Genomic DNA, 21,432 nt, shown 5'->3' with positions numbered 1-21,432 from the left:
GTTTTCTCCTCTATTCCTATTTACATAATTCTTGAGGCTTGTGTAGGAAATTGCAGTAATAATTACAATTATTTAATTATTTCTAAAAACAGCAGTTGCCATTAGAATGATTAGAATATGTAAAAAAATAAGCATAATAATTTTTCTAAGGAGTTTTACTAATATTTTCACGTAACCCTGGACGGGGCGTCCTGGGGTGTGACTCCTAGACTGTGAGTGTGAGATTGTATAACTTACAACTCTGATTCATCTTTTCAGTTTATTTACTTGCCTCATGACTTAATAAGTAACAACATTTATCAGCTGACAGAAGACGCCTCAATAATTTTCAGCCATTTCCACGGATTTATCCCATTGGTATGGATCAGTATATTATCCCTTCCACTCAGGAGAGACACCACATCCACTCCAGGAGAGACACCACTCCACTCAGGAGAGACCACTCCTGTTAATCCACTCAGGAGAGACCGCTCCTGTTAATCCACTCAGGAGAGATACTAAATGAAGCGTTTAACATATATATTTTTGCATTTTGAGTGTTGATAATATGTTGCATTTTCTTTAAGTTGCTTCCCCTTCCTGGTAGATCGTTTGACCTAATGTTGACCTTGTCGACAGCGGAGACCACCGGGCTGACCTCTGTGGGTCAGGAGGTGAAGGTGTTCGGGCTCCAAGCCGACATGTGGGTCCCTTCGCGAGCCGACATTTTCATCCGCTTCAACCTCGGGAAAAAGGTGAGTTTATTTTTTGTTTTAGATTGGGGTCACTACTGAGGGAGAGACGTGTGTGTGTGTACAGGAGTGTGGCGACCAGGGTTAGAGTGAGATGATGGCAACCAGCATCACCCTGGAGGAGGGTAGGGATCAGGGTCAGAACCAGATGGGAAGGGGGAGGGGGGAGAATGTTTTGCAAGCCATTGCCTAGGATATACAATGCTACAATATTAATACGGAAGCTGTCATACATCTAGAAAACCACCAGTATTTAGGAAATTTGGAATCCAGGAAATTCCCTGAACTAACTAGTATCGCCGGAATGTATTCCCTATACAGATTCCTGGAGGAAATAGTGAGGAAGATGATCTGGAAGCACTTGGAGAAGATAAATTTACAGCACAATGGTTGCACTGATGTAGAGGGGTGTCATGTGGGACTCATCTGAGAACGTTCCATGACAGGAGAACCAAGGTGAGGCAGGAGAGAGCTGCTGGGATGACCAAGCTATAAACACAAGTGAGCTCAATTTAATGAGGTTAGACTGAAGAAGGACATTAGAAAAGGCATGATAACAGCATTCAAAATATTGAGGGAGTCAGTTGAGATAGAAGTAGACAATCTACTCCACAAGCAGGGAAATATAACGAGCGCCTACAGGTCTAACATTGTATCACCAACGAACCACAGAGAGGTGAGGGTATTCCTGCAGGAGGTGTAGTCAGCAATTGAGCACATGACACCTATGAGGTGGCATGGCCAGTGGTGGACCCAACGCGGCGCAGTCAAAAGACGAGAGCTCAGTCGAGTAAAAACTCATGCATGTCAGAGCGAAAAAATCCCGAGAAGAGTCAGTTATTGTTGTTTCCGTCCGTCCACCAGGGCTTCCCGGACACGAGGGAGCTGAGCGTGTGCTACCGGGCCAAGGCCACCAGTCTGGAGCAGATCGAGACGTACATCCACTTCGCCGCCAACAGCGAGAACGTCGATGCTCTGGTTGTTAGTAAGTTCCAGCGAGATTACTGTCATTGTTGTTATTCACATCATTTTGCATCCTCTCTATGAGAAATATCATAACTTTATTACACACAGAAATCACAATTGCGTGATGCATCAAATGAACAAATCCACAAGGACCGTGACGAGAATTCGAACCTGCGTCCGAGAGCATCCCAGACGCTGTCGTAGCTCAGTCGATTAAGGCAGCGTCTGGGATGCTCTCGGACGCAGGTTCGAATCCTCGTCACGGCCCTTGTGGATTTGTTCATATCAAAACTTATTTCCAAAACATTTCGTCATTTATGCACAGATACAGAAAAATGTTTGTGGATGTGATTTCTTATAGAATTCAGAGAGACAAAGAGAGAGACTCACATATACATATACGTATGTGTATACATATACAAGAGGGGGGGATACCCAGCGTTGCATAGATGACGGAGGACACATATTCCCTACACAATAGCTTCATTATTGTAACAACCTTCACTACACATTCTTTTCACCACAGTCACCATTTGTTATTCTGGCCTGCAGCCTTGAGGAGACAGACACGGGAAGGTCTCTGTGTGTCTGTCAGTCTGAGGCTGGAGGACAGACACTTGGGACTCGCGTCTCCCAAATTGTCCCAGTAATTGCTGGGAAAATTACAGGGGGGGACGACCTGCCCATGTTGGCCATGCTGATACATGGCCAACATGGGGCAACTGACATCATTGAGAAGAGCGTCACATGATATTGTACCAAGTTCACCCCCACAACAAATCTTCTGATTCCATTATCACTCATCTCGGAATTATTATTATTTTTTTCTGTACCGTAATTAGTGCACAATGAACGCTAGGCCATGCCAAAATTGTCAAAATAATTCTACCTATCCTACTTTGGCCATAATAGGAAAATCCATGTATTATGGGGCCTGACAGCTGAGTGGACAATGCTTGGGATTCGTAGTCCTAAGATTCCGGGTTCGATCCCCGGTGGAGGCGGAAACAAATGAGCAGAGTTTCTTTCACCCTAATGCCTCCATTCGCCTAGCAGTAAATAGATACCTGGGAGTTAGACACCTGCTACGGGCTGCTTCCTGGGGATGTGTAACAAAAAGAGGCCTGGTCGAGGACCGGGCCACGGGGACGCTAAACCCCGAAATCATCACAAGATAACCTCAAGATAACAAGATTCATGACATTAAGAATTCAGCACATATCATAACACCAGAAGCATGGCTTCCTTCATCTACACCTGCCATAGTTCCTCTCTCCAATCTTCCTCCAGTGAGAGGGGAAAGTGAGATGGAGAGAAACCCAGTTCTTCCCCACAAAATTTACACATGGAGTCCACCCAAGAAATTGATTGACACGAGGAATCATTTTGTTGACGTGAATACATTCAAAGATGTTAAGAGTGGATTGTGGCTTTCCAGTGATCTTGTAGAACAGAGGACGAAGCTTGCTTACAGGGCAAAACTATGTAGTAAAATATAAATGCTCACAGATTCGGTGTTTAATGTATCGAGAGGTATTCCCCATATATTGATTGTTACAACTCTAACATTTAAAAGTAAACAACAGCAGATCTGAGACGAATGTGTAAAGGATATTTATGTTTTAAAGTTTCCTAAAGTATGATTGGTAAAATTCGACACATGGGGAATATCTCGCGATACTTTAACCGCCATAAATATATATATATATATATATATATATATATATATATATATATATATATATATATATATATATATATATATATATATATATATATATATATATATATTGGTTTCGCTTTCAATAGTTGGAATCTTTCCTGTTTATATTTTTCATTAAATTAGTTGAATCAATTGGTTTTATGAAATCACCATCGTACCAGATGTTACGATAATAATAAATGCACTGCATGGAGCTAAATGTCTGTTTAATTGTCATACTGAAACAATTTTTCCAGTGCGAATAGGGTCTAAGCTTGACGTGTACGTCCATGACGTGGGTCAGCCTGGGCTGACGGATCTCTACACCGACCTGGTGCTCCACCGCTGGGAGCATCACTGTTACATCTTCTCCCAGGGCAGCTTCAAAGTCTTCATTAACGGCAAAGAGAAAGCTGGTGCACCACTCATTGAGAAAGACATCTTGTTACCAGTCAACAGCACGCTCGTTTTTGGTTTGGAACAAGATTCTGTCGGCGGTGGCTTCGACAAGACGCAGATCTTCCGCGGGTACATGGCTCAGGTCAACATCTGGAACCGGAAAATAAGCGACCAGGATGTCATGGACATCGCCTCGTGCAAAATGTATGGCGAAGGGAACGTCTTTTCGTCAGATGTGGACATTGTGGAGGAGGTGGGAACGACTCGCGATGTTGTGCCGCTGGCTAAACTCTGTGAGCCCGAGAGTGATTTTTTTGTCATCCCAATGATGTTCAGCATTTACGAAGGGAGACAGGAATGCTACAGACTTGGGTATGGATTATATGCACCAGAATCACCGCAAAAGAATAAGGAAATGTACAACGACTCTCTACAGTTTCTGGACACCTGTACAAACACTTACCACATGTGGATTGGTGTGTCAGATGAGAAGGAAGAAGGAGTTTGGCGAAGGGACTCTGACAAAACAGTCATGAAGGATTTGTCTTGGGAGCTGGGTCAACCTGATGGACAGACGATACAAAACTGTGTATACATGTCAGTGTTCGATGGTAAGTGGAGCGATGAAGCGTGTGGACTTGGCATCCTGTCGTGCATCTCCTGCACGAAGAGGCAGAATCCGCCACTCATCCTTAGAGGAATGTGCTTCAGAACGGAAGCTGAGACTTCTTTCGAAATTCTTGGATACATCAACAGGAAACCATACTTTCATGGATTCTATGGTTTAATGATTTTTTTGACTGAAAAAGGATCGGGATCGTGGGCGCTTTTCGACACAAGAACTAATGCAACATTAGCCATTCTGTCCTTGAATTCCGTCACTGACTTCCCGATTGGTAGAAAAACTTGGATAGTCAAGAATCCTGTGTGTGATCTTCCCCTAAACACCAAACTTGACCTAAGCCTCTCGCCCTGTCACAACTCCGAGTTCACGTGTGGTAACGGAGATTGCATTACCAAAGAACAGCGTTGTAACTCTAGAGACGATTGCATTGATTTCTCTGACGAGAACGGGTGTCACCTTGTGTCGAAGCCAGAGAGCTATAGGGGTGAAAGACCCCCTGACGCAATCGAGTTAAATAAACCTCTCCAACTTTTAGCTAAAGTTCAAGTTCTCCGGTTCACGGAAATTAACGATGTCGGAAGAATTGTCAGTCTCGAAATGAACGTAAATATTGTCTGGAAAGACACACGGCTCAAGTACCTCAACTTGAAGAACACGATGGAATGGAACACGCTCTCACAGCAAGAAATAGACAGCATATGGAGACCCATCTTGGAGTTCCCGAACGTTCAAGACGGCCAAGTGAGGATGCTGAAGGAGAAGCTGTACGCTGAGAAAGGTGGAAATCCTCTTCCCCCAGAATATAACGACATCAAAATGGGTAAGAATCAATCGTCGGTTTTAGTTTTTCATGAAGTTAACGATAAACAATATTTTCTTGTTTATAATAGGCAGTTATAAACTCTCAATAATAGGCAGTAAAATAAAATATATTATTTTCCCAGAGGCGGTGTACTCAGGAGACACAACATCCCTTGTTCAAGTACAACATTACAGGTTAGTATGTGGTGCTCTATGTGGTACTCTATGTGCACCAGACCGAATTTATTTCAATGTATAAAACGGCAAAACGAAATGTGTGTGAGTTCTTCATCGAGAAAAGTTTATTGGTTTAAGAAATTGATTGGATAGCAAACAACCCATCCTTCTGTTTAGATAAAACCTATTGTGACAATCGTCAATAGTTAGAATTCGTGATCCAGGGCTCTGTCTAACGTGTAATATTGTGTTCCAGGACCCTGTCTAACATGTAGTGTCTGAGCTCCAGGGCTCACGTTATTCAGGGCTCTAGGGAAATCTCGTTGTGTTCGAAGCAGAAAAATAAATCATCTACTCTAAGCCAAGCTGTTTTATCACTTGGTCATATCGGTCCGTAAGATTGATGTTCCTGGTGGGGCCGGAGGGAGCTGGGGTCCGCCCCGGACGACCCGGGTCTCACTCGACCTGAGCGAGCTGGGATTCGACCCAGACGGCCCGGATCTCCCTCGATCTTACTAGTAGCAGAGCGAGAGGTTCTTTGAGCGTCATCCAGCACACACACAGAGCCTCGCGGCGAGCCTTATTACTTAGTGTCAAGTCTCGAAGTGAGAGTCATCAGTAACAGAGAACTATGTTCAAAGTTTTCATAGCGGGGGACAAAGAACAAAGAAAATGTTTAAAAAAAGTCTATTTATTTAGTGTCAATTATAACTTTTTTTTCATTATGTATTTGATAATTTCAGATCAATGCAATTGGAGAAAAAGGGGAGGAAAATATTGATCTAGAGAGTATAATGTTTAATCTACGATGATGTTAACGAGTAATGAGTAATTAGAATGAATGCACCTAATTGCAACCCATTTAAAATAATGATGCAACGTGATTCCAAGCATCAGGCGTTGTATTAGTTCATGAATACACATAACAGAAATAATTACTTTCGACGCTCTACAAACAAAAAAGAGTAATTCACTCTTTTACTGTGTTCGATGAACTATTAATGACAAATGTTTAAGAGACAGGAGAATGTGCATCTGATCACTGATAACCAAGAGGCGAATTCAGTGAACAAGATCTCCTCTCTCCTCTCTCAGGAAACAACGAATATAGTTTCGTTAGCAGAGCAGGATAAACATTAACACATATATATATACGCATTTAGTAACGGTCAATAGATCGAGAAACCCGACTTGGGGATGTGTTTCATAATAGGAAATATCATTGTATCACTTCCTCTTTTATTACTCAAATTGAGACATATTAAGGAATATATAAAAGGGGGTCGCTGCTGGAATGAGGCCCCCGGAATGGGTATGGGGGCGCAGAATAAATAAATTAATCTAAATTTACTGGCATGACGATCCTGCCAACAGGACCAGTTGATGTTTATAAGTTCCACTCAACACTTGGCTGTATATAGAAGTGCACCCATCTTCTCGGTGTACATACACTCAGAGTTTACTTCAATACTCATTCAGGACAATAAGTATACTGGCTGGTTAGTCAATAAGCTAGTGTTATTGGCCTTAATAACCCTCCAGAGAGTGGTAAACCTTGAGCACAGAATTCACCAAAAAACATATACACGACGCAAAGCTGAACGTTCAGCGAATGATCTACATCCTGACCTCTATGTGGCGTCTTCGTCGCTCCATGATATAAGCATCACACATGTCTCCAGTGTGAGTCAATCCTGGCATGTAAACTTAGCAATTTATGCCTCCCATCCAGTTGATCGTGAGCGACTGACTTTAAGAAACTCTAGACTATTGAAATCACGTTTAGAAGAGTTGCCAAAGACTCCAGCGATGCAGGAGTTGCCAAGGACTCCAGCGATGCAGGAGTTGCCAGGGACTCCAGCGATGCAGGAGTTGCCAGGGACTCCAGCGATGCAGGGGTTGCCAAGACTCCAGCGATGCAGGAGTTGCCAGGGACTCCAGCGATGCAGGAGTTGCCAAGACTCCAGCGATGCAGGAGTTGCCAGGGACTCCAGCGATGCAGGAGTTGCCAGGGACTCCAGCGATGCAGGAGTTGCCAGGGATTCCAGCGATGTAGGAGTTGCCAAGGACTCCAGCGATGCAGGAGTTGCCAGGGATTCCAACGATGCAGGAGTTGCCAAGGACTCCAGCGATGCAGGAGTTGCCAGGGATTCCAGCGATGCAGGAGTTGCCAGGGATTCCAGCGATGCAGGAGTTGCCAGGGATTCCAGCGATGCAGGAGTTGCCAGGGACTTCAGCGATGCAGGAGTTGCCAGGGATTCCAGCGATGCAGGAGTTGCCAGGGATTCCAGCGATGCAGGAGTTGCCAGGGACTTCAGCGATGCAGGAGTTGCCAGGGATTCCAGCGATGCAGGAGTTGCCAGGGATTCCAGCGACGCAGGAGTTGCCAAGGACTCCAGCGATGCAGGAGTTGCCAGGGATTCCAGCGATGCAGGAGTTGCCAGGGATTCCAGCGATGCAGGAGTTGCCAAGGACTCCAGCGATGCAGGAGTTGCCAGGGATTCCAGCGATGCAGGAGTTGCCAGGGATTCCAGCGATGCAGGAGTTGCCAAGGACTCCAGCGATGCAGGAGTTGCCAGGGATTCCAGCGATGCAGGAGTTGCCAGGGATTCCAGCGATGCAGGAGTTGCCAGGGATTCCAACGATGCAGGAGTTGCCAGGGACTTCAGCGATGCAGGAGTTGCCAGGGACTCCAGCGATGCAGGAGTTGCCAGGGACTTCAGCGATGCAGGAGTTGCCAGGGATTCCAGCGATGCAGGAGTTGCCAAGGACTCCAGCGATGCAGGAGTTGCCAGGGATTCCAGCGATGCAGGAGTTGCCAAGGACTCCAGCGATGCAGGAGTTGCCAGGGATTCCAGCGATGCAGGAGTTGCCAGGGATTCCAGCGATGCAGGAGTTGCCAGGGATTCCAGCGATGCAGGAGTTGCCAAGGACTCCAGCGATGCAGGAGTTGCCAGGGATTCCAGCGATGCAGGAGTTGCCAAGGACTCCAGCGATGCAGGAGTTGCCAGGGATTCCAGCGATGCAGGAGTTGCCAGGGATTCCAGCGATGCAGGAGTTGCCAGGGACTCCAGCGATGCAGGAGTTGCCAAGACTCCAGCGATGCAGGAGTTGCCAGGGATTCCAACGATGCAGGAGTTGCCAAGGACTCCAGCGATGCAGGAGTTGCCAGGGATTCCAGCGATGCAGGAGTTGCCAGGGACTCCAGCGATGCAGGAGTTGCCAAGACTCCAGCGATGCTCGTCCTGAACGGGAGCGATAAAGGAGAATAACCGGCCTTACTTTGATCTTCGAAGTGTTTAAATTTTGAAGAAAGACGAGGGAGGATGCAAGCTCTCAATATTACAAGGCCGAGGAATGGAATTATGCTGAAGGAATACGCGCCGCTTTATGGAGGCTAACACGAAAAAGGGTTGGAATTTTTTTATTAAAATGCAAAAATTTATGGTTGATCGTTTAAAGTTAAATTAAAACGATAATGTAATATATAACTGTACAAGTAATAACCGCGATAAGTTAATGATACCGAATATTTAAGATCTTCAGGTAATAATGATATGTGTAACTTCAGGTACGGTTACACCTTTGAAATTTGACAAAAACACCTTGTGTATTATAAAATGCAATACTGGAGAGAGAGAGAGAGAGAGAGAGAGAGAGAGAGAGAGAGAGAGAGAGAGAGAGAGAGAGAGAAGGAGGGGGGGGGGGGCGTGAGTGGAGAAAAACAGTGTTAATTAAGGAGACCAAACATTTAATAAACAAAAACAAAAAAAATCTGTTCAGAACATGTCTCCCACTGTGGCTCTACAGTGGGACCTTCACCTGCCAGTTCGATGTGTTCTACTACCCGTTCGACAAGCAGAGGTGCTCGGTCCTCATCCAGCTCTCATCTGTCAGGGAAGACAACGTCACCTTCACCAAGTTCGGCTCCACGGCGGAGTACACGAGCCTCGAGGAGTTGCCCCTGTACGTCGTCAACAACTTCCAGGCCATCACCAAACACCGAGGTCAAGGTCTGACGCGCTTCAGTGTCTTATCGGTAAGCTCTTCTTCAGGTAGGTTATTCCTTGACGTGTCGAGGGATCAGTCGGGTTGGTCCAAAATCTAGGCAATGTGCAAATCGAACTACCTCGCAGCGAGAGGGACATTAGCGATGGGTCAGCGGGTCAGAGACCATGGCATCCTGTCGACAAACTCCCAGTTGACTCGTCATTCTAGCACACATGTTTAATTTTGGCTGCACCGCTAAACGGCAGTCAAAAACACATGCTATCATTAACACACGATAGAGTCTATACCTTTGCCTGTGTTAATGTCCCTACACAAGACCAGTCCACACAGCTACAAGCACTGCACCTCGTGTAGCCTCTTGCTCTTAATATACCACAACGTTCAAAATACAATGCCCTAACCTAACCATAAACTCGGGCACCGCAACGTATCCAGTCTAGTAGTTCATATTTGTTGTCTATCACGGGCTCACCATAGCCCTTGCTACTTGGAACTTTGTGTTCCGAGTGGCTGAATCTATAACAACAACAACTGATTTCCTTTACGGGCTCACCATAGCCCGTGTTGCTTGGAACTTCGTGTTCCGAGTGGCTGAATCTATAACAACAACAAACAACTGAATTCTATTGGTGCTTACCGTTGTCTGCTGGTGCCAAATGGCTCACAGGGTGCCAAATGGTAACTGCTGACGCCCGCTGCATGTGTTGTAGTCATAATTGATGTTGATGGTGATTGATGTTTCAGCAGACCGTAAACATGCATCACTCTTCATTATATAAACAATGGTTTTGTAAATTCTGTGTGCGTTTACTCCGATAAATGAGGTCAGAGTCGACCGCTAGTTAAACCATATGCTAATCTGTTCGTCAGTCAGTCTCTGTGGGTGTGTCTCTTAATCTCATTATCTCTCACATATATTTCAAAGCATCTATGATACTGTGTGCAATATATATATACATATATATATATATATATATATATATATATATATATATATATATATATATATATATATATATATGTCGTACCTAGTAGCCAGAACACACTTCTCGGCCTACTATGCAAGGCCCGATTTGCCTAATAAGCCAAGTTTTCCTGAATTAATATATTTTCTCTAATTTTTTTCTTATGAAATGATAAAGCTACCAATTTCATTATGTACGAGGTCAATTTTTTTTTATTGGAGTTAAAATTAACGTAGTTATATGACCGAACCTAACCAACCCTACCTAACCTACCTAACCTAACCTAACCTAACTTTTTCGGCTACCTAACCTAACCTAACCTAACCTATAAAGATAGGTTAGGTTAGGTTAGGTAGGGTTGGTTAGGTTCGGTCATATATCTACGTTAATTTTAACTCCAATAAAAAAAATGACCTCATACATAATGAAATGGGTAGCTTTATCATTTCATAAGAAAAAAATAGAGAAAATATATTAATTCAGGAAAACTTGGCTTATTAGGCAAATCGGGCCTTGCATAGTAGGCTGAGAAGTGCGTTCTGGCTACTAGGTACGACATATATATATATATATATATATATATATATATATATATATATATATATATATATATATATATATATATATATATATATATATATATATTAGGGGGTACCATCTCTGGTGCCAATGTGGGGACCCATAGCCTCGGAGAAGAAAATAAAAAGTATTCAGAGGAGACCTTGTGGTTTCTCACTGAACACTAATATTATCTTCTCCTACCACCCCCATTCTTTTGTATGTACACATATATATTTACTTTATTTGAACTTTGTTACAAAAAAGGAGTTACATATGGGTTACAAAGATGGTTATCATAGGTTGTCGAGTTCCTCCAGCTCCTTAGATGGCGGGCAGGAACCCTGGATGCAGTGCGCATTTCCCCTCTGTATCGCCACACTGAGGCGCTGGAAAAGAAAGCTTGCAGCTTTTGGGTCCCTTGTTGTTTCAGTGAGCCTAGAACCCAGTTCCTTCAAAAAACTGGTAGCACTTTTACCCCAGGCGCCGAGTGTCTCAGAAGCAATGGGGACAAAATTGTAGTGGTGATCCAGTTCTCTATACTTACGGGATTTGGCCGCTTCCCTGTGGGTGGCAGCGCCACCTGGTTGTGCAACACTGAGGTTAATGTAGGTGTTAGCCAGGGTTGATACGCACGTGTAGTCCCATACCAACTGCTTGCCATTCTTCCAGGGGTTCACTGTGATACCATCCGGGCGACCAATAAGAGCATCAGAGTTACGGGGCGTTAGGTAACGAGGCTCTCTATCAGCTGGGCATCCAGCTGTGGTGAGGCTCCTCTTGATGATGTCGTTAACTTCACTGTGCCTCGAGTGCCATCTCCCTGTGCTTTGGCAGAGTAGGCCATGGTGGCCGTACCTGTCAGCCACCACCTCGCCGCAAATATACCTATATCTGGTGTGGATTGGGGCAGCAAGGCGGAGGGCCACAGCAATTCGGAGGGCGTGTGGTGTGAGACGCGTGCCAGTTGCCGACATTGGGGTTGCTAACAGGAAATCCCCTGCATGTGGTGCTGCTACTGCTGTGAGGCGAGCAATGTCGTGTTGTGTTGTTGCAGCACCCAGGCACTCTGCAGCAACTTGTTCTACAATGGGGCCATCCCAGCTGGATTGCTTGTGGGCTTTTGGGGATGGTGGTTGAGGTGATTGGCCTGCACGAGAGGCCCACTCTGTGGCACAGCGTGTAAAATTGGGATCATATACACCTGCCAGCTGATGTAAGTGGGCAGGTAGAATTTCCTTCACAAGGTCGTCGGATGGTGATAAGGACAGGAAGGCTGGAACAGCGATTTGCGTTGCTGTTCGAACTCCGAGGCCCCCAAGTCTTACGGGAAGAGAGGCTTGTTTCCACTGTAGGTCATCGAGAGAGAGGTTAAGGGATTTTTCTAGCGTTGATTTCAGTAACCGGTCATACTCACTTAGTTTTTGGCTACTGTAAGATGGTGAGCACCTCAGAAAGTAGGTTAACCTGGGGAGGGACAGACATCTGGTGATGAGGTAGAGTGCATCATGAGCATATATATATATATATATATATATATATATATATATATATATATATATATATATATATATATATATATATATATATATATATATATATATAATAAACGGGATTAACACGTTTTCAACCAGCAATTTAAAAGTTTTATTATGTTTTGGTTTGTTATTAAAGTTTAGTTGTGCCGTGCTTGTGCAGTAAATTCAGAAAAAAAACAGCAGTAAGTATACTGGGATCAGTGTCCTGGGGTCAGTGTTAGGTCCTAAGTATAAGGTTTAAAATGATTCATTGATAAATATGTTATTAGTTATTTTCATTTTAGCTAAATATTATTTTTTCTTTTATGTCAAAAACTCTTTATTTTTTTACCTTCATAAAAAATGTGTTCAATAAAAAGAAAATCTTTTGTTAGTTTTGTCATGCTTCATAGTTTTTAGTTTGTGGCGAATTTTATATAACAATAATGGTGGCAGCCGCCAGTCATCAGGCGCCGGTTATGAAAAAGCCCGGGGGAATGTGCAGACTTATGTCTAACTTTTTATTATTGTGTAAATCATTTTGCTATATTCCTTTTAGTGTTCAATTTTATGAATTTATTTCTTTCCTAATATCCCACTTTGTCTTCCTCCCTTGACCCAAACATCTTCTCTTTTCTCCCTCTCTTTTGCTCTCTCTTTCAAAATATGTAATACAATATTACGAAAAAATTACATATTTATCAAAAACTCTACGCAAAACAAATATCCGATTTTAGACTTCGTCAAAATCGTAGACGGTAGGAGCTAATATTTCTTAAAGGGCGGCAATGTGACCGATCCTGAGCAGCCTACAGCACTCACATACCACCAATGTGACATCTTGAAAAATTGAGTGAAGCTAGCCTTTGGCATTTGGCCTCCGACCTTAGACAGATAGACAGACATTGTCTTTTTCAGGATGGTCACTAAGGGGGCTCTTTCCTGTTCCCTTTGTTAGGGTGGTCACTGTAGGCTCCCTTATCTGTCCCTTTCGTAGAAACAAGAAAATAACGCCCGTGACCTCAAGCTTGCCGCACCAGTGAAATATTTTCACTCGTTTGCTAACTTCTGGCAAGTAAAAACAAGAAGCTGACTGATTGTTAACTTTCTGGAAAAGGTTAGTTTTCAGGAATTCTCAATAGTGTAGAGTGTGTTGTCTTCGTTGTTGTTAATGAACGTGACGTTGGTAACGGGGCGTTGGCTTAAGTGCATGGCGTCCAAAGAGGGTCTAGGCTCACACCTTGAAAACATGAGTAATCTACTTCATAAAAGTGATTGAAGGTGTCACACTCTTAATTAACAATGTCAATTAATCTCTCATAATGCCTTTTCTTCCCCTGCGAGGACATGTTAGTACAGTGCTAACGTTAATTATCCTTTTGTCAGTTCCAACAAAGGAGACCATATTATGATGATATGGTCTTGTGATTCCTTGCTCTTTAACTAGCTTACAATAAATATTGACACACACACACACACACTGAATGTGTTAGAGAGAAATATATAAAGTATAAATAATAGTGGAATATATATTAGAAAGGCGGGATCTAAGAGCTAATAGTTTGATTATGCAGGCAAATAAATAGTAAAATAGTAAAAATATTAAAAGACACACACTATTATACTGGCCGAGGATGACCAAATATTGTTCACTACAGGTGGAGTTTGAGTTGCACCGACGGTGGACAGTGATCATGATGAACCTGTACCTGCCCACCAACATGCTCCTGGCGACAGGCTACGCCACTCTCTTCCTCGAGGTGGCCGACCAAGGCGTGAGTGTCAATTGGTATCGAGTAACTTTAAGGTGATGCTTGACTCTCCTAAAACAAAATGATTCCTGCCTCGGCTAAGTCAGAAATGAGATTTACCTCGTCTAAATTAAGACTTTTGGTCGATCTGCTAGCTTGTGACACGTTTGAAGCTTTGAGAGTAATATAAGCTTGATAAAATACAACTAATTACCTCTGATGGACTTGGTTATCCAGAACACAACCAGCTCATGGCTCGAGACCCGTTCTCCATAGGTATCCGCGAGTTCTCTTTACTCAACGACTTAGAACTTAAGCAAATTTGTTAAGCTTGATGTAACTTATTCTCCTCAGAGCCGGATGGAGCTGAGTCTGACGACACTGCTGGTGTTGTACACGCTCTTCAACAGCAGCTCCAGCTCCCTCCCCGTCACCGCCTACGTCAAGATGATCGACGTGTGGTTCCTCTACTGCATCCTACTCCTCTTCTTCATCATCGTCTGCCACACCGTCGTCAGGAGCAAGATTCATCGCGTGCACAACTTTAGAAGTCAAACTCCTGAACGCATCAATAAGATGCTGGAAAAGGTTCCTCCGGAGATGATCCTCAAGGTGATGAGGTACTACGTGATTCCTGGCACGGTGGCCATCTTCAACACCGTCTACTGGGCAACACTTGTGCGCTCCTTATCTCATTAAGGCTGACGCTTACACAGAAGACTAATACATAGAGGTGTACATACAACAACAATTGAACCAGGTTAGCTAAATCTGGAATAGCAACGTGGCAAGTATGGTTGTGTTCTCTGATGAACATTTACGAACTTTAGGATATGAACAAGAAAGGGAAGAATGTCCGAGCAGAATACTTATTTGTCAGAAGCTAATATGACGCTCTGAAATGTTCGCCGAGAGAGAGAGTGAGGGGCATAGCTGAGATGTGTCCAGCATCCTTCTCACGTGCAGCCTAGCTAACTTGGGACGTATTGTCTTAATGCCGTTCACACACACACACACACACACACACACACACACACACACACACACACACACACACACACACACACACACACACACACACACACGCACACACACACACTTCTCCCTCCTTCTTTCGCTGAGTTCTCTAACTTTCCATGATGTATGACAAGCAATTTTCACTTCACATTTTTCCCCTCCCCAGGAAAACGGGCTTCCACCATCCGTGGAATCTTAAACGAGCCTTAGAGCTCCACACAAGCCCGTTGACTCCAAGGGGCTCGTGTGAAGCCTTGTACATACGCAGAAGCCCTTGTAATCTCCCACAGAACCATTTACTCAGGAAAACCTTGGTTTTAATGGAACAATTACCATCCCACTTCCGACCCTCTAATAAGGAGTATTGGCCATGCTGTTAAACCAATAGAAACACTGAGGACTATTATGTAGTTCTCCATTGAGCTTAGAACCCGGCAGAAATCCTTCGCAGTTCTAGATATTCCTTGGTCTTGGAATCATACTGGGCGCTATCGCATTGAGTAAAGTCATCAGTCGAAGAAGAATCTCTTAGCGAGTTATTAATTGAGATCAGTGTTATCAGTGTAACTAGCGAATAATGGTATCTTTATATATCAAAGTGCTGAGCCCTCTGTTAAATAATAATGTTTGAAGTATCTAATTGTATACTATGTAAACCTTATCTATAGTTTGGTTTTTCTTTTGTTTATGCTTCATGTAAACTTTACTCTTTTAATTTTTGTTCTGTAGTTTCCCCCTTGATGTGAGTGTTTATGCTAATTTTGAGTGACGTCTTGTCTTATAATTATTTCTGTTTCATTGAAATATTGAGCATATTAATTGTTATCAATTATTTTGTAATATTTGTATTTTTTATAATGAATGTAATTGATAATTTATAATAATTTTTTGTTTTGTTTTTATATAAGATTTTTTAATAATTTTGATCATAAATGTAATTTTAATTTATATTTTTTGTTGTAGATCATATGTCAAATAATATTTCTAACTATTTACAAAAGGTAAGTTTCTGGGTTTGTTCTTATTATTATTGTTTAATTAGTGTTAATTTTGTATATACTGTATTATCTTGTAGTAAAGAACCCGGTTGTGTATGAGTTTCTTGTTTGGCTAATTAGCTTTTAATTTCTCACTTCTTTATTTTACATCTGATAATAAGTATGAAGATATATTGGAAACGCTGTGATTTTAATTTAAAGTAAACAAGATTTTAATTAAATAAGATATCATGCTTTGTCGCCTCGTGTACAATGGGGCCATCCCAGCTGGATTGCTTGTGGGTTTCAGAAGGTGGTGGTCCTGAAAGAGAGACACATTTGGTGGTTCAGTGTATAAAATTGGGATCGTGTGCCACTGCCTGTTGATCTAGGTAATGTGGTAGGTTTTCCTTCACCAGGTTGTTAGATGCCACTGACGAGGACGGGAACGCTGGTACAGCAATTTGTGTTGTGTGAACGTCATGGCCCCCCGAGTCTGAGACGAAAGGAGGCTTGTTTCCACTGTGGGTCATTGAAAGAAAGGTTAAGGATTTTTTCTAACAATGATTTCAGCAAGCTGTCGTACTCTTCTAGCTTCAGGCTATTGAAAGATGTCAAACATCTAAGAAAGTAGGTCAGTCTGGGGAGGGACAAGCTTCTGGCGATAAGGTAAAGTGCGTCTTGAGCATCAATGTTTTCAATCCCCTCATCCATGCTCTTTAGGTCAGCGATCTTCTTACCAAGGGCCTCGTTGATGGTCTTTCCTCCAAGCGGAGCTCCTAGGAGTGTGGTTGGTAGTAACCTCTACTCTGGTTGGTAGAGGTTATTTCGCAATTGGAAGAGTTCAAGGTGAGGCCTTGATTTGTTCCTTGCTCTTGAACTATTCTTACGTCCTCCAGGAGGGATTCTGGGGAGCCAGCTCTAGTACCATCGTCCAAGAGACAAATGTTGAGCTCACTGGATAGGTTTTCGGTGACTTCTTTAATGACTACGCAGAAAAGGAGCGAGAGGGTCACTCTGTTGGACACCTTCTAATGAGTCAATTTCAAGTTCCACTAATATATATATATATATATATATATATATATATATATATATATATATATATATATATATATAATCTCAAATCAGAGCTATGAATAACACATAGTAGTAGTCCTGACTGACACTTTCAGTTCTCGTTCAGGATGTAATTACTGTAATTGTTCTGCTCGGCGAGTTTCGTCTCGTCACCTGGAGGACCAGCGCTGCTAGAACATGACAGGGCGCACCACATTCTTCAGTCTATTTAATACACTGTATTGCTTCTTCAATCTAAATAAAATAGTGACTCATTTAGCAACGTATTTGTGTCCATGGAACAAGCAACATGCGTTTGCAAATTAAATTCCAAATAACTTTTGTATTGTAAATATATATAAGTATTTACGAATTTTTAAATATATGAATATATCTGTCTAGTGGATGCTCGTTCAGTTGCAGACTATGTAATATTGTTCGAAACATTGATTAACTAATGGGCTGCTTCTTTCCCTGGTAACAGAAAACACACACACACATATATAAAAATATATATATATATATATATATATATATATATATATATATATATATATATATATATATATATATATATATATATATATATATATATATATATATATATTGACGCAGCTGGGAGCCTGGAGTAACGGGTATGGTATTTCCTAGACACTAGCAACAAAAATTAATCGCCTATACGCCACTAACCTCGGAAAAGCACCGACAATTGGTTTTGTTGTTAACACACGAGATCAAAGTTACATTTACTTGTGCCATATCCTGTGTGCAGGGCGAGGGCCGCAACACTAGTTGTTTCTGACAAACATATTCACTATAACCTTCAGATATATAAACCCACATATACACATACATTCTTTTCCATATATCTACTATACCTTTGTTGCTATAGTCTTAAGTTTAATTAATGCAACAACGTTGTTAAGTTTGAAAGATTTCTAGTGAAAAAAGTGTGTTCTGTTTTTAGGAAGGCGAAAGGTAGTATAGTAAGATGTAAATGAGAACATTCCTCATCTTACAGAAAACGAGACGTAAAAAGCTTCAAAGAGAACGAGTTTTTCTTTATAAAGGAAAACAGGATGAAGACAAAACTTTTAACACAGATAAGACAATGAGCCCTTTAGTTAAAAAGAAAGCAGTTAGTGAAAGAAGGGCTTAAACGCATCTGTGAATTCCTCAACATAGAGAGAACGGGAAAAGTTAGGAATATTGGGATTAAATAGTGTGAGAGAAGGTATAACTGAATCATTTGGAAGTTTGCGTTTTGTCACCCTCCCCCCCCCACTCTCTCTCTCTCTCTGTCTCTCTCTCTCTCTCTCTCTCTCTCTCTCTCTCTCTCTCTCTCTCTCTCTCTCTCTCTCTCTCTCTCTCTCTCTCTCTCTCTCTCTCGCCCTCACCCTTGCCATGTATATTCTAATTGCTAAGTTTAGTGTGCAAGGCAATTATGGAGTATTCTGTGTTGGCAGGAAGGCTGACTGATAGCAGTTTCCTCGAGGCGTGGTGACAGGTCGGAGCAGAGGTTCGAACAGCAGAGACCAAACCTGTCAATATAGAGACGTCAAACACTTCGTTTACACTTTATATAAAACGCATAATTTTATCTCCTATTTTCCCGAGGTTGAGTTTGTTTGAAGAATAGCGATGATGTAAAAATTATGCATTTTCTCAGGTCATAGATCCTACTCCCTTGGAATTAAATTATTTATTAAATATTCTATATATATTCTCCCTCGTGTGCATAGCCTGATATCTAAACCTGAAAATACACTCACATACACCGATGTAATCATCTGATTGTAATTTCATAGGCATATTCACAATTAGGGGATAGTCAGTAACATAATAGGATAATCAACAGCACCTGGGGCTAGTCAGTAACGCGTGGGGCTGGTCATTAAGACCTAGGGCTTGAAGTAAATCTGTGGGGCGGGTTCGAGTCCCGGAGCATGATAGGGGGGGGTTGGTGGGGTGCACCTGCACATTGAACGCTTACAGTTCACCGCTGTTAACTCGTCAGTAATTGTGAACCTAGTTGCAAACCCTCTAGCCAGCGGATCGTGTTCCAGGGAAAAGCTAGCAGAGTATCCCTTGAGAGGAGGGTTAACAAGGCGAGGTCTAGCTCAGTAACAAGTGGGTGAAACACTAATAAAATACAACCAAATTAGAAGCTTTGTGCGTAAGCGGCCTGTACATGTTTCATCAAGTTTATGCTAGATTTCAGTGAATTATTTATATAAGAGGAAGTTATAATAATATAGGCAACGTGTTTATTTTTTATAAATTTTGATAAATAGTAGTGAAGGTCGATACTCTTTTGTTTTTCGTATCGGGGGCACTTTGATCGGTGTTAGTGATTGTGTTGTGCGCGTCACTCTTGTGTATCTGTTTACACAAATGTCACAGCGACTGACACTGACCCTCGGCCTCACACGCACTCAACGCCCCCCCCCCCCCCCACACACACACACAAACACACAACGTCCCCCCCCCCACACACACACACAAACACACATCGTCCCCCCGCCCACACACACACAAACACTCCCACTCCAGCAGAGAGTGAGACAGCACCAGACGCAGAAGGCGAGGCTGCAGTCGCAACATTACCGGGCCCTGGGAGACGGACGGCCTCCTCCCTAACGATGCCTTCCCCCAGGCAGGTGCGCCACCGCTTCATTTGTGTGGTCACGTGACTTGTGCTAATGGTAACGAGGGGGGTGGGAAATGGGAAGCAGGGGTGGGGATGGGGCTGTAATAACGGCCCGAGGGAGGGAAAGGGGGAGAGAGAGCAGAGTTGGAAGAGACAGCGGCGGTGAGGAGCAGCCGTCTGGAGAGAAGGGAAGGAACTAATCAAAATGTGTTTGTTTTGATGGTGTTTGCTAAGCTGTGAGGCCATAATGGCGCCCCTGATGGGGGAAGAGAGAGAGACTGATGGGGGAAGTGTGAGGGGAGATCTATGGGGATGGGGAAGTATTAGGGGACATCCATGGGGATGGAAGTCGTTGGGAGAACTTATAAGGAGTTTCCAGCTGAGTGCGCAGTTATGCTGCTCATCGTATTAAGCGCGCACGGTTGTATATATCTTCGCCTAGTTGTGCTTGCGGGGAATGGTCTTCAGCTCTTGGATCCCACCTCCGTACCTTGAATCAACTGGTACACAGGTTTCCAAGCCGTTTAGGCTCGGTCATATCAACATTTAAATGTATGTATGTCGTCTGCTTCCACCACATCTGCATTCAGTTTGCCCACACACAATGCAAACAAGTATTTTGTATGCCTCAGTGGCTCGTTCTGATAGTTTCCACCCATGCCTCCCCCCCCCCCCTCGTTCATGTACCACCTGTGCCAAATAGTCTGTCCTTGATTATTCCCTGAGAATTTTTTATGTGGTGATCATGTCTCCAATGTTTCTTTTCTCTTCAAGTGATGCGAGGTAACTAATATGCGCCCTATGGTCCGTAACACCCATGTACTCTAACTTGTACCTTAGTTATAATCTAGAAGCCATTTAATGGGCCAATTTTTAAATTTGTCTAGGTGTTCCGACTCATCCACCTCGACAAGTCGGTACGGCGACGGTTTTGTCTTTTGCAGGGTCGGCGTTCGATCCCAAATGGTTCAAGCAGTTGGCAGCAGTTCCTACATTCATTCCGTCCCCATATCCCAGCTCCTTAATTGTCTCCACAGCGCCCTTTCATGTGTTGTATAGTCATTGCCTTGGCGCTTTCATCAGTGTCCTATGATAATTACTTGCCTTTACCATATCTGAGCATCCTACAGTTTTCTGCAATATTCCAATCTTCAAATCTTCAAATGTTTTACCATCTGCAAGTCTTGCGACTATGGAGTCTAACTCTGCTGGTGATTATACGCGTAAATCTGGAACAGGTTGGACCCAAGTACTTACCTCCTCAATGGGAACCCGTTTGCTGCATCTCTCTCCACCCTGAAGGCTCTCCTCTCTTCCTGGTGGAGTCCTCCGTTGCTTGGGGTGCATCCTTATCCACTAGAGTACCCTCCTTGTCAATTCTGCCTGTTTCTCCAACTTATACATTAATTAGTCTCTTGGATAATGTGCGGAAGGCTGTCTGATGGTTCATATATACACCGTGTGTCCATCCTGTCGCATCCTTAGCACCCTGTCACGTTTATGAAGTGTGTAGAGCAAGATTTGGC

At 43.0% G+C, this 21,432-nt stretch overlaps 1 protein-coding gene across 1 annotated transcript; it reads left to right on the top strand.

Moving 5' to 3' along the window:
• Window positions 1–587: 587 nt before the first annotated feature.
• LOC123765175 (uncharacterized) lies at window positions 588–15,979 on the top strand. Its single transcript, XM_045753652.2, has 7 exons — window positions 588–734; window positions 1,596–1,716; window positions 3,657–5,243; window positions 5,368–5,419; window positions 9,212–9,440; window positions 14,111–14,227; window positions 14,558–15,979. Exons 1-7 carry the CDS (start codon window positions 600–602, stop codon window positions 14,900–14,902), a joined length of 2,586 nt encoding a protein of 861 aa, XP_045609608.2. The 5' UTR covers window positions 588–599; the 3' UTR covers window positions 14,903–15,979.
• The last annotated feature ends 5,453 nt before the right edge of the window (window positions 15,980–21,432 follow it).

The sequence above is a fragment of the Procambarus clarkii genome, chromosome 29 (assembly GCF_040958095.1).
Source record: "Procambarus clarkii isolate CNS0578487 chromosome 29, FALCON_Pclarkii_2.0, whole genome shotgun sequence".
In the NCBI taxonomy this organism is placed as follows: Eukaryota; Metazoa; Arthropoda; class Malacostraca; order Decapoda; family Cambaridae; genus Procambarus; species Procambarus clarkii.
This window is presented reverse-complemented; position numbering and strand designations above follow the sequence as displayed.

Excerpts from the sequence above, each read along its gene's own strand:
- LOC123765175 (XM_045753652.2), top strand. The coding sequence starts at position 600 with ATGTTGACCTTGTCGACAGCGGAGACCACCGGGCTGACCTCTGTGGGT. Across the intron at positions 5,244-5,367 it reads ATATAACGACATCAAAATGG|AGGCGGTGTACTCAGGAGAC; the intron begins GTAAGAATCAAT and ends TTATTTTCCCAG. Across the intron at positions 14,228-14,557 it reads TCGAGGTGGCCGACCAAGGC|AGCCGGATGGAGCTGAGTCT; the intron begins GTGAGTGTCAAT and ends TATTCTCCTCAG.